General features: G+C 42.1%; 1 protein-coding gene across 2 annotated transcripts in view; it reads left to right on the top strand.

Moving 5' to 3' along the window:
* LOC142435926 (histone deacetylase 8-like) overlaps nucleotides 1-13,721 on the top strand; it is a 111,704-nt gene that overhangs the window by 81,299 nt on the left and 16,684 nt on the right. The window contains exon 5 of one of the 2 annotated variants that reach the window (XM_075539967.1): nucleotides 9,808-11,329. The exons of the other annotated variant lie outside the window; for it this stretch is intronic. Coding sequence (XP_075396082.1) covers nucleotides 9,808-9,835 — 28 coding nt within the window. The 3' untranslated portion in view covers nucleotides 9,836-11,329. Of the gene's footprint in view, nucleotides 1-9,807; nucleotides 11,330-13,721 lie in introns of those variants that run through there. 2 annotated transcript variants of the gene reach the window in all.

Genomic DNA, 13,721 nt, shown 5'->3' with positions numbered 1-13,721 from the left:
TTGTCCGGAGAGATCAGTCCCTGGAGCAGGACATCGTGTTCTGGAAAGTAGAGGGGCAATGAAAAAGAGGAAGGCCCTCAACAAATGGGATTGACACAGTGGCTGCAACAATGGGCTCAAACTTAAGAACAACTGTGAGAATGGTACAGGACCGGGTAGTGTATGACTATGTTGTATGTATGGTCACAATGAATCCAAACCCTCCCTATGACACTGAACAACAACCACCACCTGACTGAATCCTCTGGGAGGACTCTTGAATGTGAGAAAAATGGAACGAACCCAGAGGAAGGATTGGAGGATGTCTTAAGTTCTTGTCTTAAACCCCTTAACCAAAAATTATCCAACAAGTCAGTAGCCTTAAAACACTTTTCCCCCTGCTTTGGAGCTTACAGGTTCAAATTTGGGGTGCGACTCTAGGTCAGGGTCCTTCTTTGTGGATACCAGAAAGTTCCTTGGCATTCCTCGCTATTTTTCTCCCCGTACTGTGTGTTACTGGGTCTATCCTGGCCTTTAACTCAGAAGTGTTTAGGTTTAGGCTCAAGCCTATTCTCATATGGCCTCATTTTTTTTTAACATTTTATTAGGGACTCATACAACTCTTATCACAATCCATACATATACATACACCAATTGTATAAAGCACATCTGTACATTCTTTGCCCTAATCATTTTCTTATTTTTACATTTTATTAGGGGCTCATACAACTCTTATCACAATTCATACATATACATACATCAACTGTATAAAGCACATCCGCACATTCCCTGCCCCAATCATTCTCAAAGCATTTGCTCTCCACTTAAGCCCTTTGCATCAGGTCTCCTTTTTTTTCCTCTCCCTCCCCGCTCCCCCCTCCCTCATGTACCCTTGGTAATTTATACATTGTTATTTTGTCATGTCTTCCCCTATCCCGAGTCTTCCTTCCCCCCCTTCTCTGCTGTCAATCTCCCAGGGAGGAGGTCACATGTGGATCCTCGTAATCAGTTCCCCCTTTCCAACCCACTCACCCTCCACTCTCCCAGCATCGCCCCTCACACCTTTGGTCCTGAAGGTATCATCCACCCTGGATTCCCTGTGCCTCCCGCCCCCATATGCACCAGTGTACAACCTCTGCCATATCCAGCCCTGCAAGGTAGAATTTGGATCATGGTAGTTGGGGGCAGGAAGCATCCAGGATCTGGGGGAAAGCTGTGTTCTTCATCGGTACTACCTCGCACCCTGACTGACCCATCTCCTCTTCTAAACCCCTCAATGAGGGGATCTCCAGTGGCCATAGGGCCTCATTTATATTACAAAAGAACTCCATTCTTTTCAAACAGGATCATGTCCACCAAGGTTCAAATTTCTCACATATTTTGAGGGGGCTACAGATCAATCCATAATGGTTCTTTTGGGTAGCTGTAACAAATGGCTACCAATCGAGTGACTTAAACAGCAGGCATCTGTTCTCTCAGTTTTCTGAAGGGCAAAGGGTTAAAATTAAGGTGTGGGCAAGATTCATTCCTTCTGAGAGCTCTGAAGGAGAATCAAAGTAGCCTCTCTCTGCTTCTGGTCACTGCTGCTAATCCTTGATATTTCTTGGCTTATAGATGCACTGATCCAATCTCTGCCAGTGTCTTCACACGGGGTCTCTGTTTTCCCACTCCTCTTCTTATAAGAACACACCAATCAGTGCATGTAGCATCCATCTGAAATCTAAACCCAGAAAGATGGAGCTCTTGAAATCCTTAACTAAGCACATCTGCCAAGACCTCCTCTCCAAGTAAGGCCATAGCCTCAGGTTCCATGTGAACATGAATGTGTGTTTGTGAATGTGATTTAATGTACTACAGAGGGCACGCTTTGGCCTCAGGAGGAGTGTTTCGCCAGTACCTGCTTCACAGCCCTGAGATTGCCCAGGCATTTGCCACATGTTCTTGTCTTCCCACCATTTATCCACCAATAGGCCTTTTCCCCTAAGTTAGTCAAGCGTCAGTTTCTGTCACTTGTGATCATGACCCTCCCTCCCCCCCAGGTCACAAATTTAAACTGATACAGGCGGTTTCTTTAATGGACACTATGTTATTCTGACTAGCAAGCAATCCTAAGGAGGGAGGATGAATCAGCAAGAACCAGCTTGCTTCATCTAGCTTCAGGGCAGTCCACAGAGGATTGATCCCTGAGCCACTAACGAATTTTGCAACTGTCACAGAACAATGCAAATAAGTAAGATCCACATCTGCTGAACACCATCATGAGGTCAAACTGTGTGTAAATAAATGCCTGTTTCAAGGAGTGAGTAAATCCTTAGGTAAGGAGTGACAGGGCTTTGTTGGCACAAACACAGCAAGGCATTATGGGTCGGATATTAATGAACTCATGCTCCCGGGCCTCACAGAGCCCCAGCTCAACTGGTTCAGCTTGTTGTCAGACTGAACTCAGGGTACCCGGAGAGAGCACTACCATTTTGATGAACAGGGTTGGTTGGGGATGATGCTTCCTAACTTGCATTTTAATATAAATTTGATGCTTCATCTGAGCAATGTGGAAAGAGCACTCAGATAAAAGAGAGGGACAAACATCAAGTGACCAGAGGATGAAACTTCTATCTAATCTGTGCCCACTGGAATTGCTTCGTGGGAAGGTATTTTTTGGGGGTGTGGGGTTGTTCCCCTACCCTGCTCCAAGCCTTCCTCCTCATGCCCACCCCCACCCCAGCATACATCCTACTGGGAGAATGTCTCTGAATAATGAAGTTTTAATAAATGAAGCTTTAATGAGCCTGATAGTCTGCCTAAGACCCCTTCAAATTGTAGTCTTTCATTTGTATTCTTCCATCCTTTTTGAAGAAATGAACCTGATGGCAGGTAGTATGTTTCCTTTCCAGGATGAGCTGATAGAGCCTCACGCTGCTGCAGTGGGAGGTAAAACATTAAAAGGCCCTCTGTGGCTATGAGACATGCCCACTCTTCAAGAGACACTGGGCAGGTTTTCTGAAGCTCTTCAGAATTGACTAGTGGCCCTGGTCCACCCATCTCAACCAACCCAGTCTTCATTTGCACTGCATGCCCTCTCTGAGCTCCAACTGCATGCTTCATTTGAGGATGACAAAGCCTCTATTGTCTGAGAAGATGCGCAGACATATAAACTAATCAATGCTCCCCCTGTCCCCGGGGAGTGTGAAATTCTTCCATCATGACCCACCAGCTTCCCTGGATATTCCTGTCTTAACTCAGGCACTTAATATCAATGGTGTCTCTGCTTCCTTCCTTCTTGCACACCCCCCCCCCCCCAGGCATTAACTGTCATCCTTCCTCTCCCTAAAATATACTTTGAATCTATTCACTTCATGCCATCCCTACTGCCCCAAGGTGTGTCTTGCATTGACTATGAAACTAGATTCTGTATCCATTTTCCAGGGCTGTCAAAACAAAGCATCGTAAATCAGGTGGCTTTTAAGAACAGTCCACCACCTGTCTATCAGTTCGTGGTGCAGTGGTAGCTAGAGTGTTGCTGTGAAATTGGAAGCCGTGCCACCGATATGACAAACCCCAGAAGGGTCAGCAATGATGGGCAGGCTTCAGTGGAACCTCGAGCCCTGTGGTGCTCAACCTTCCTTTAATACAATTCCTCATGTTGTGGTGACCCCCAACCATAAAATCATTTTCCTTGCTACTTCATAACTGTAATTTTGCTACTGCCATGAATCGGGTGACTCGTGTTAAAAGGTCGCTGGACCCCAAAAGGGGTCACAACCCACAGATTGAGAACCACTGCTCTAGCCTAAGGCAGACTAGGAAGAAAGACCTGGTGATCTACTTCCAAATATTAACAAATGAAAGCCTTATGGGTCACAACAAAATATGGTCCTATAGAGTGCTGGAAGGTGAGCCACTGACCTGCACACAACAGCTACAAAAATAGACTCAAACACACCAACAAAGGCCTGCTGAACTCCAAAGCCCTAACAAACCCACTGCCCTCAAGTCCATGCCAACTCATAGCTGCCCTATAGGACAGGGGCGAACTGTGTATTAGTCTGGGTATGCTAGAGAAAATCGAGGGAGACTCATGTGTATGAGAGAGAGTTGGTGGTTTTTAAAAATCATTTCCCTATTATTTAATCATTATATTAGGGATTCATACAACTCTTATCACAATCCATCCATCCATTATAAAGCACATTTATACATTCATTGCCCTCATCATTGTCAAAACATTTGCTCTCCACATAAGCCCCTGGCACCTGCTCCTCATTTTTCTCCTCCCTCCCCACTCCCCCCTCCTTATGAACCCTTGATAATTTTATTGGGGGCTCATACAATTCTTATCACAGTCATTCCATCCATCCATCCATCCATCCACCCATCCATCCATCCATCCATCCACCCATTGTGTGTCAAGTGCATTTGTACATGTGTTGCCCTCATCCTTCTCAAAATATTTGCTTTCTACTTGAGCCCTTGGTATGAGCTCCTCATTTCCCCACTTCTATCCTCCTCCCCCTCCCTCTTAAATCCTTGATAATATATAAATTATTTTGTCATATCTTACATGTCAAACATCTCACTTCCCCCACTTTTCTGTTGTCCGTCCCCCAGGCCAGAGGTTTTATGTAGATCCTTGTAATTGGTTCACTCTTTCTACCCCACCTTCCCTCCACCCTCCTGGTATTGCCACTCTCACCACTGGTCCTGAAGGGATCATCTGTCGTGGATTCCCTGTGTTTCCAGCTCCTGTCTGTACCAGAGTACATGTTCTGGTCTAATTCTGCCTTATAAGTTCAGAGAGAGAGTTTTATATCAATCAGTATTTGTACATTAAGCAAACGTCCCAGCCCAGTGCAGATCAAATCCATAAGTCTGATATTAGCCCATATGTCTGATACCAATCTATAAATTCCTTTTCAGACCCATAAAACCTGTGCAGTGATGCTGAATGCAGGATAATCACAGGCCAATGGGTGGAAAGTCTTGTGGATCCAGTGGCATTGTAAGCATCTCAGTGCTGGCAGCGATCTCTCTGAGGCTTCTTTGGCTTCAGAGGTCTGGTCGCATCCATTTGGCTTGCCTTCTGTGATGTCTCCCAACGAGTAGCAGAGAGAGAGAGAGAGAGAGAGAGAGAGGTCTTCCACCTCCAAGGAGGAAGTACCAGATTTCTCAGAGTTCTCAGGAGAAGGCTATGCCCACATAAAAATCTAACTGACTATCTCCAGATTGGCAGCCTACACTCCACGCCTACACTCCTAATCCTTAACTCGACACAAGATTAGGTGACTACCACAGGCTCCTAATCCATAACAAGCCCATTTATTTTTTCCCTGCATACCGACACCAATCCATTACCCAAAGCTTTACCCAATGGGTGGAGATCTACTTCTAAAACATGAATATAGAAAAATCGCTTTTGCTTGAAAGCTCTCAAGGAAATGCTCACTGAAAACTCCATCCTATTATCTCACCTCCCCCAAATTAGTCTTCTTCTGGGCTTTCAGTCACACCAAGATCTCTCCTGCCCCAAGGACTTTACATGCACTGTCATCTCTTCCAAGCCCTGAAGTGCCAAGTTCACAGTTACAGTTAATCTCCCTGATGCTGAATTTTAAGAACTGTGTGTGTGGGAGGGAAGGGGTTGGGCTGTGTGTTGAACTGCTGGGTTTTGGAGCCATTTGTTATGCAACCTCATTTTGTCAATGACTGGTTAATTAATGCAGCATTCATTTGCCCTTCTTCCACTCACAGCACATGGCTTGTATCTTTGGGATCACTCTTCCACCATGCTCCATCTCCATGCTTCTGCTGGCATTGATCCAATCTGCCAGCTCCAGGCCTGCCTAGTCAGGGCATGACTTTGCTCTGTCCAAAGGGACTGGGTCAGACTCAGTATTTGACTCATGCTAGGTTAATGATATCTAACCCTAAAAATGCCCCAGAAACAATTACCCCATTGCCAATGAGTCCATTTTGAATCATAGAAGGCCCCTGTGGGGTTTCTCAGACTGTAAATATTTATGTGAGCAGAAAGTTCCATCTTTTTCCCTATGAGGTAGCTGGTAGGGTAGCACTGCCAACCTTGCAGTTAGCAATCCAATGCTTCCCTGATAGTACCACCAATGATTAGAAAGGAAAAGAGCCTCTCTCTAATAGAATTCCTGAGCTTCTAGATAAAACTACAGCTGTCATCAGGAAGCCTGCGTGAAACTCAAAAGGAAACAGCACTGAACGGAAAAGGTTCAAACTCTGATGGTATCAACTGAGTGCCAGAACCCAGCTATTCCTGATGCTCTGTCCCCAGACTTACAAATTCCATAAACATACCCATTAATTCCTTCTCCTGTTCCTTCCCTTCTCACGCCCCAAGGTACTTTGACTTAGCTTTGAAGGCACTCACAACTTCACGGGTTCTGCCTTGCACAGGTGTCTGCTTGCTTCCAGTTCAGTCCTGACATTGTCCTTATCTTTAGCCATGTTAGGCTTGCGTCCTAGAGCTTTCCTTTGCTTGTCTCCCTATTGCTCTTGTCCTATGAAGTCTGTGGCTTTATCTTTAAGTCTAAGTCCTGCCCTTCCGCTTTCATAGAAATCTGTCTCTGTATCTTGGCTCGTGGCAGGTTGTGTCCTTCAAAGATGACTGTCCTAATGTTTCACATCGCACATTCTCTTGTTACAAGATGAGTTTGTGTTCATTTTTCCAAAAACAGGGCCTGCTTTCCCACTTCCTTGCATCTTGGCAGGCCTTTGACTATGGCAGAAGTGTTGCTCTGTGACTTCCACCTGGTCGTATTGGGTTGTTCACCATTGGGACCCTGTCAGGATATTGCAAGGAAGACCAAGCCAAATGAAAATGTCACATGTAGGGTTCTTCTTGAGCTCCAACCAATAGAAGTATCAGTCGTGTGAGGGAGTCTTAAGAGAGCTGCAGCCTCTTTCTTTGAGCTACCCCAGCTAATGCTTGATGAAGCCAAAACTAGTGTCCTCACTGAGCTCTGCCCAGATTGCAGATTTGTGAGCAAAATTTATATTATCATTACTTTAAGATCTTAATTGTGGGGATACTTTCTGTTAGCAGCAGATCATCAGAATACTGCCTAATCAGACTGCATTGCCAGTTTTACTCTCTCCCTCCATATATCTATCTATCTATAGATATAGATATAGATTTAGATATACATTTAGATATAGATATAGATATCCTTCACTCATCTGACAGTTCGTTGTACTATAATGCTTTGTGTATTGTTATGATGCTGGAAGCTCAGTTCCCAGAATTTCAAATACCAGCAGGATTGCCCATGGTGGACAGGTTTCAGTGAAGCTTCTAGACTAAGACAGACAAGGAAGAGGGGCCTGACAGTCCACTTCCAAAAATTACTGAAAGAAAACCTTATGGATCACAAGAGAACACTGACTGACTAATGTGTTTTGGACACACAATCAGTGGACAATTGCTAGAGGAAGACAACATATTTGATGAAATAGAGGGACAGGGAAGATCCTTGTTGATGCAGATTGACCTAATCGCTGCAACAATGGACTTCAACATTCAGGAATGTGTGACAATGGTGCCAGATAAGACAGCACTCCATTCCATTTCATATAAGGTCTCCATGGATCACAGTAGACTTGATGGCACTCTATATGTTTGTCTTCAGTGACTTCCCATAGGGCTGCTCTGCCTGGCAGCCTCTATTCTTCATGCTTTTAAATGGGGAGCACAACAGGTCCATAGCACTGATATTCCCCTCAATCCCCAGGTAAAGTAAGGAGGCATGAAACTAACTATGTTGTTCTCTTTGCCTTGTCTCTCTTCCTTTTCCCCTCCTCCAACAGGGCTAGAGGGGGTAAATACTTACCTTGCAGTCTAGAAGAGAATTTCTTCCACACCAAAATCTTGTCCTTCCTCAAAAGGCACATACATGCCTTTCTCCTTGTTTTGAATTAAAATGGCAGATGGGATGGTAGGAAAGAAAATGAACTAGTCTAACAGAATGGCCAAACAGATTTACCTTCCACATAAGAATGCAAATAACTCCTCAATCTTGTTATAGAGTCATGATATGATGAGCTCCATCAAAGCAGAGTAGAACACCACGGAGGTCAGACCAGAAAGACCATATTGAGTTGATTTTGTATGAGAGATTCTAGTTGCTAATTATACTTTTCATAACAGACAGATGGCAGGTATAGAAGCCCAGACTTAAAATGTCTTTATCTAATTGCCTGCCTAAATATATATTTGCAATATGGTCTTCAAAGGGAGTACTTTCTTTACCTTAAATTCCATTTCTTTTTCCCCTCTTTTATGTAATTTTATTTAAGTATCATTGATGTACAATAAACCGTAGTGTATTTTGCTCTTTGAGGTTTTTAAAAAGAATCATTTTATTGGGGGCTCCTACAACTCTTAGTACAATCTATACATAAATCCACTATGTACATTTGTTGCCATCATCATTCTCAAAACATTTGCTTTCTACTTGAACCCTTGGTATTAGCTCCTCATTTCCCCTCCTTCCCCCTCCCCCTCCCTCATGGACCCTTGATAATTTATAAATTATTATTCTGTCCTATCTTTCACTGTCCGACATCTACCTTCACCCACTTTTTTGTTGTCCCTCCCTCATGGAGGAGGTTATATGTAGATCCTTGTAATCAGATCCCTCTTTCTACCCCACCTTTCCTCCACCCTCCTGTTATTGCTACTCTCAGCACCAGTCCTGAAGGGGTCATCTGTCCTGGTTTCCCTGTGTTTCCAGTTCCTATATGGACCAGTATATATTCTCTGGTCTAGCCAGGTTTGTAAGGTAGAATTGGGATCATGATAGTGGGCGCGGTAGCATTTAGGAACGAGAAGAAAGTTATATGTTTCATCGTTGCTATACTGCATCCTGACTGGCTCATCTCCTCCCAGCGACCCTTCTGTAAGGGGTTGTCCAGTTGCCTACAGATAGATCTTGGATCCCCTAACTGTACCCCCCCCCATTCACAATGATATGATTCTTTTTGTTCTTTATGCCTGATACCTGATCCCTTCTACATCTTGTGATCACACAGGCTGGTGTGCTTCTTTCATGTGCGCTTTATTGCTTCTGAGTTAGATGGCCACTTGTGAACCTTCTAGTCTTTAAAACCCTAGACTCTTTATCTTTTGATAGCTGGCTCCATAAGCTTTCTTCACCTCATTTGTTTATACACCCACTTTTTGTCTTGAGTGATTGTGTCGGGAAGGTGACCATCATGGAATACCAGTTCCTTAAATTCCATATCTATAGGCTTAAGCCTTACCCACAGGAAGCCTATTTTTATTTTATCCCTGGAACAAAATCTTGCAATAATTTTCTCTGTTTGGGTAAGTCCATCCTGAATCACTTATCCTTTAACATTTACAAGAATTTATCTGTAACCAACCCCATTTACATAGTCTCATTCATGCTATTTCCACAATAATTGCTAATAACCCTATTTTTTAGAATCGGAAGAAAGCATCAGCATCAATATCCCATTGCCACTGAGTTGATTTCAACTCATGGGTACCCTATAGGACAGAATAGTATTGCCTCATAGGTTTCCAAGGCTGAAAAAAAATCTCTTTATTGTGAGATGGGTGAAGCTTTACAGAATACATCCGTTTTCCATGTGACAGGTCACACATATTTTGCTTCATGATATTGACTGCAGTCTGCTCAACGTAATATCACTTATCGCACTTCCTCCTTGTATTTCCTGTTTCCATTCCCCCTTCTTTCCTGACCCTTCTGAACTTTATCTTTGAATAAATTATATCCTTTTGATTCAAATAGTTGATTAGTGTTACTTTTTACCTTATAGATCTACCTATTGTTTGGCTGAAGATTGAGCCAAAGGAGTGAGTTCATTTCCAGATCTGAAGGTGCCTAAGGACAACAGTCTTGTGGGTTCCAAGAATCTCTCTCTGAGCAATACCCCTGAACTTTTAAAATAAGTTTAAACTTTGTTGCACATATTTCTCCTTTCTATCCCAAAATTCCAAAGCAAACTCATTATCATTGTGTTGAAGCTGACTCATAGAGACCCTACAAGATAGAATAGAACTTCACCCTTTCATTTTCCAAGGCTTAAATCTTTACCAGAGCAGACAAACTCATATTTCTCACATGGACCAACTGATAGGTTAGAACCACTTACTTTGTGGTTAGGAGATCAATGAGGAGTCCACTCTGCCATTAGAGCTCGTTAAGAATGCTATCCAGGATTCCCTAATGCTATGCCTCTCAGATCAGTTGGTAGTGGTAATAAATGTAAATCTTAAGGGGGTCAGACTGCCACATCGTAACTCTTCCTTGGGGAAGATGGGGGGTTTAAACTGCTGATTGATTAGCCCTTAAGTGCTTAATTACTGCCTCACCAGTGTTCTCCTTAATATCAGAACAGTGGACACTTATTGGTTTATCTTTCTGGTCTCTGTTCCCTAACAATTGCACTTCATCCACAGCGTTTTCTTCCACAACACACAGCTGCTAGTGTTTTTGGTTTTTTTCTCCACATGACTTCACCTTCCTGGTCAAAGCTGATTTGTCCAGTGCTGAACACACAATGAAAACATAGCCATATTTGCACACTACAAAATTTGAAGTGAGACAGCAAGCTATTTGTTGAGTTTTTTGAATGACAGAAGTCTAAAAGGAAGTGTTATCATACAGGAAACAGTGAGTTTTGATGTCCAGGATCTATGCTGGGGACCCAGTTGGCACTCCGAATGACTATTCAAAGTGATGGTATGAATCCTCGTCTTCCATGACCTACACATATAATAGATATAACCACTAAGTCCATGATTTGACAAATGTCTTGTGTGATTGAGTTTTGGTTCCCCATAGGATTAGATCCTGAGACAAAGGTTTTAATTAAGCCATTTTTGGGGGGAGATATCAATAAGGAAATGGGAAACAGAAAAGGGAACGAAGGCAGCCAATGAAAAGTACATTATCAAACAATTTAAAATTGTGAGCAACTGGAGGTTAATCTTACTGGAGACACTGTAGAAAATCCACTAGTTATTCTGCCCAGAATGTGAGGGAGTGTGGCTATTTGTCCAACAACTCCTATGGGTCATTGGTTAAGGGTTACTCCAGGAAGCAAGAATTAACTCCACAACCTCCTAAGCCATGCATGCTCAGGTACAGTGGTCTACAGAAACTAGAGAAAGCAGGAAGAGAGACATGCTGGCCATTCGGAATTAGGCTAGCATGCCAAGTTGTCAGACATGTCAGGTTCTTGCACTATCATAACTTGTGAGATATACCACTGGTATTTCAAACACAAGCATAGTTACCCGTGGTGGAAAATTTTCAGAAAAGCTTACAAGCTAAATAGACTAGAAAGAATAACCTGCCAATCTACATCTGAAAAAAAATAGTGGTGTTTGTGGAGCACATTGATAGCAGTGGAATATTGTTTCATATAGTGCAGGATGATGAACCCCTCAAGTTGGAAGACACTCAAAATATAATTGGGGAAGAGCTGTCTCCTCAAAGTAGAGTTGACCTTAGTGATATAAAGTTTTCAGGACCTATATTTGTTGATGTGGCAATGACTCAAAATGAGAAGAAACAGCAGTACTGCAATAACCACTAACAAGAAGATGGGATGCATGAAATATGGATCTAGAAAAATTGGAAGCCATGAAAAAATGGAACACATAAAGATCAAACACTCTAGGTGTTATTGAACTGAAATAGACTGGTATTGGCCATTTTGAATGTCATAATAATATGGTTTACATACCAGAGTAACAAATTTGAAAGGAATGGATGACTTTCATGTTAAAAAAGAGAATGTTTCAACATCGATTCCAATGTTCACCATTGTTAGGTGTAGGATATATTACACCTACAAGGATGAATAATTAATAAAGTTATTATTCAAATTGACACACCAACCACTAATGCTAACAATAAAGCCATTGAGGATTTTTACCAACCTTTTCAGTCTGAAATTGATGAAACATGCAATCAAGATTACTGATGACTTGAATGCAAAAATTGGAAACTAAGGAGGAGGATCACTAGTTAGAAAATATGGCCATGGGGATGGAAGCCATATGGGAGATCTCATGACAGAATATTCCAATAAGGATGGCTTATTGATTGAACATATATTTTTCAGTGATGTAAACAGTAACCATAGACATGGATCATGTATATTGGATAGAAATACACAGGAATTAAATCAACTACATCTGTTGAAATAAACTACTATATATACTCGAGTATAACCCAAGGCAACTAATTTTACCCCCCAAAGCTGGGGTGCTTTTTCAGCATAAAAAATGTGCTGAAAAAAACTCGGCTTATACTCAAGTATTTACGGTATAAAGAAGTTCAATATCATCAGTCACGAGACTGGAGACCAACTGTGGAACAAACCATCAATGGCAAATTCAACTCGAATTCAAATAAAATTAAAACAAGTCCCCAAGAGTCAAAGTATGAATTTGAGTACATCTCATCTAAATTAGAGGATACTTCAAGATGAAAGTTGACACATTGAACACAAATCACCTGAGATGATACGAGTTCTGCAATAATATCAAGAACATCATAAATAAAGAAATTCAAAGATAATTAAAAAGATAGAAACTAAAGAAAAGACAAAATGGATGTCACGTTGAATGTGGAGTAGCTGAAGCCAATGAAAGAAATGATGAAGTACGAAAAAGAGAGAGAGAGAAATATAGAAATAATTGATGACGTAAAGACGCTGAATAAAGAAGCTGAACATAAAATTTCAAAGGGGAATTTAAAAAGATGGAATAAAGAATTATATGAAAAGGTGCAAAGACCTGGAATTAGGACAGCAAAAATGAAAAGCATGTGCATTTCACTAGCTGAAAAAATGGAAGAGAAATTCAAAATACAGAATTACACAGATAGCATCAAAAGAAGATGAAAGGGATTCACTGACCACATGAAGCCCAGGCTCCACAGCGCTGAGTCCAGAAGACCAAGATAGCATAGGGTTCTCACTGCAGATTGCTCTGAGAGTACTCATAGTAGTAGGCCCTGGATCAACTTGGGAAAATGTAGAACTCAAAATAAGAAGACTAACCTTAGGATATGATAGGCACTAGTGGAATTCCCATTTGACACCTGACCTCACCTCCATGGCTCAACTTTCAGCCCCCAAATAGGAGACCTATACTGTCAACGATGTACAATTCAGAGCCCAGCATTTGTCAGGGAGTTACTCAGAAGGCAGGAAGGAATGGGAACGAAAGACCAATGGAAACGGCAAACAAAGGGAGGGAATAGGAAAAGTAGTATTGCATTATAGGTATTGCAATCAATATCATAAAACATTGCATGAATTGTAAGGAAAATCAATTTACTCTGTAGATTTTCCCTCACATGACAATCAAGACAGTGTAAAAAGAAAATAAGTCGCATGACCGAGTACACTGGTAAATCTTGCTGAACCAATTTCCAGTGTTAAAAGATGTCACTTTGAAGAATAAGGCACAGCTGAGCCCTAGTGGTATAGTGGTTACAAATATAATGCGTCAGAACCAACCCAGTTGGGTTGCTCAACACAAGATCAACAGTTCTGCTCCCATACAAAGTTCCAGTATTGGAAACCCACAGGGATATCTCTCCCCTGTCCTATAGAGTTGCTAAGGGTTGGAATCAACTTGATGGCAGTGAACTGGATGTAAGCCAGGCTGACTAGAGACACAAATCAAGTGCTACTCATATATGTGCAATAAA

Source organism: Tenrec ecaudatus, assembly GCF_050624435.1.
Source record: "Tenrec ecaudatus isolate mTenEca1 chromosome 11 unlocalized genomic scaffold, mTenEca1.hap1 SUPER_11_unloc_2, whole genome shotgun sequence".
Classification (NCBI taxonomy): Eukaryota; Metazoa; Chordata; class Mammalia; order Afrosoricida; family Tenrecidae; genus Tenrec; species Tenrec ecaudatus.
The sequence above is the reverse complement of the archived record's forward strand: the minus strand, read 5'-3'. Positions and strand labels throughout refer to the sequence as shown.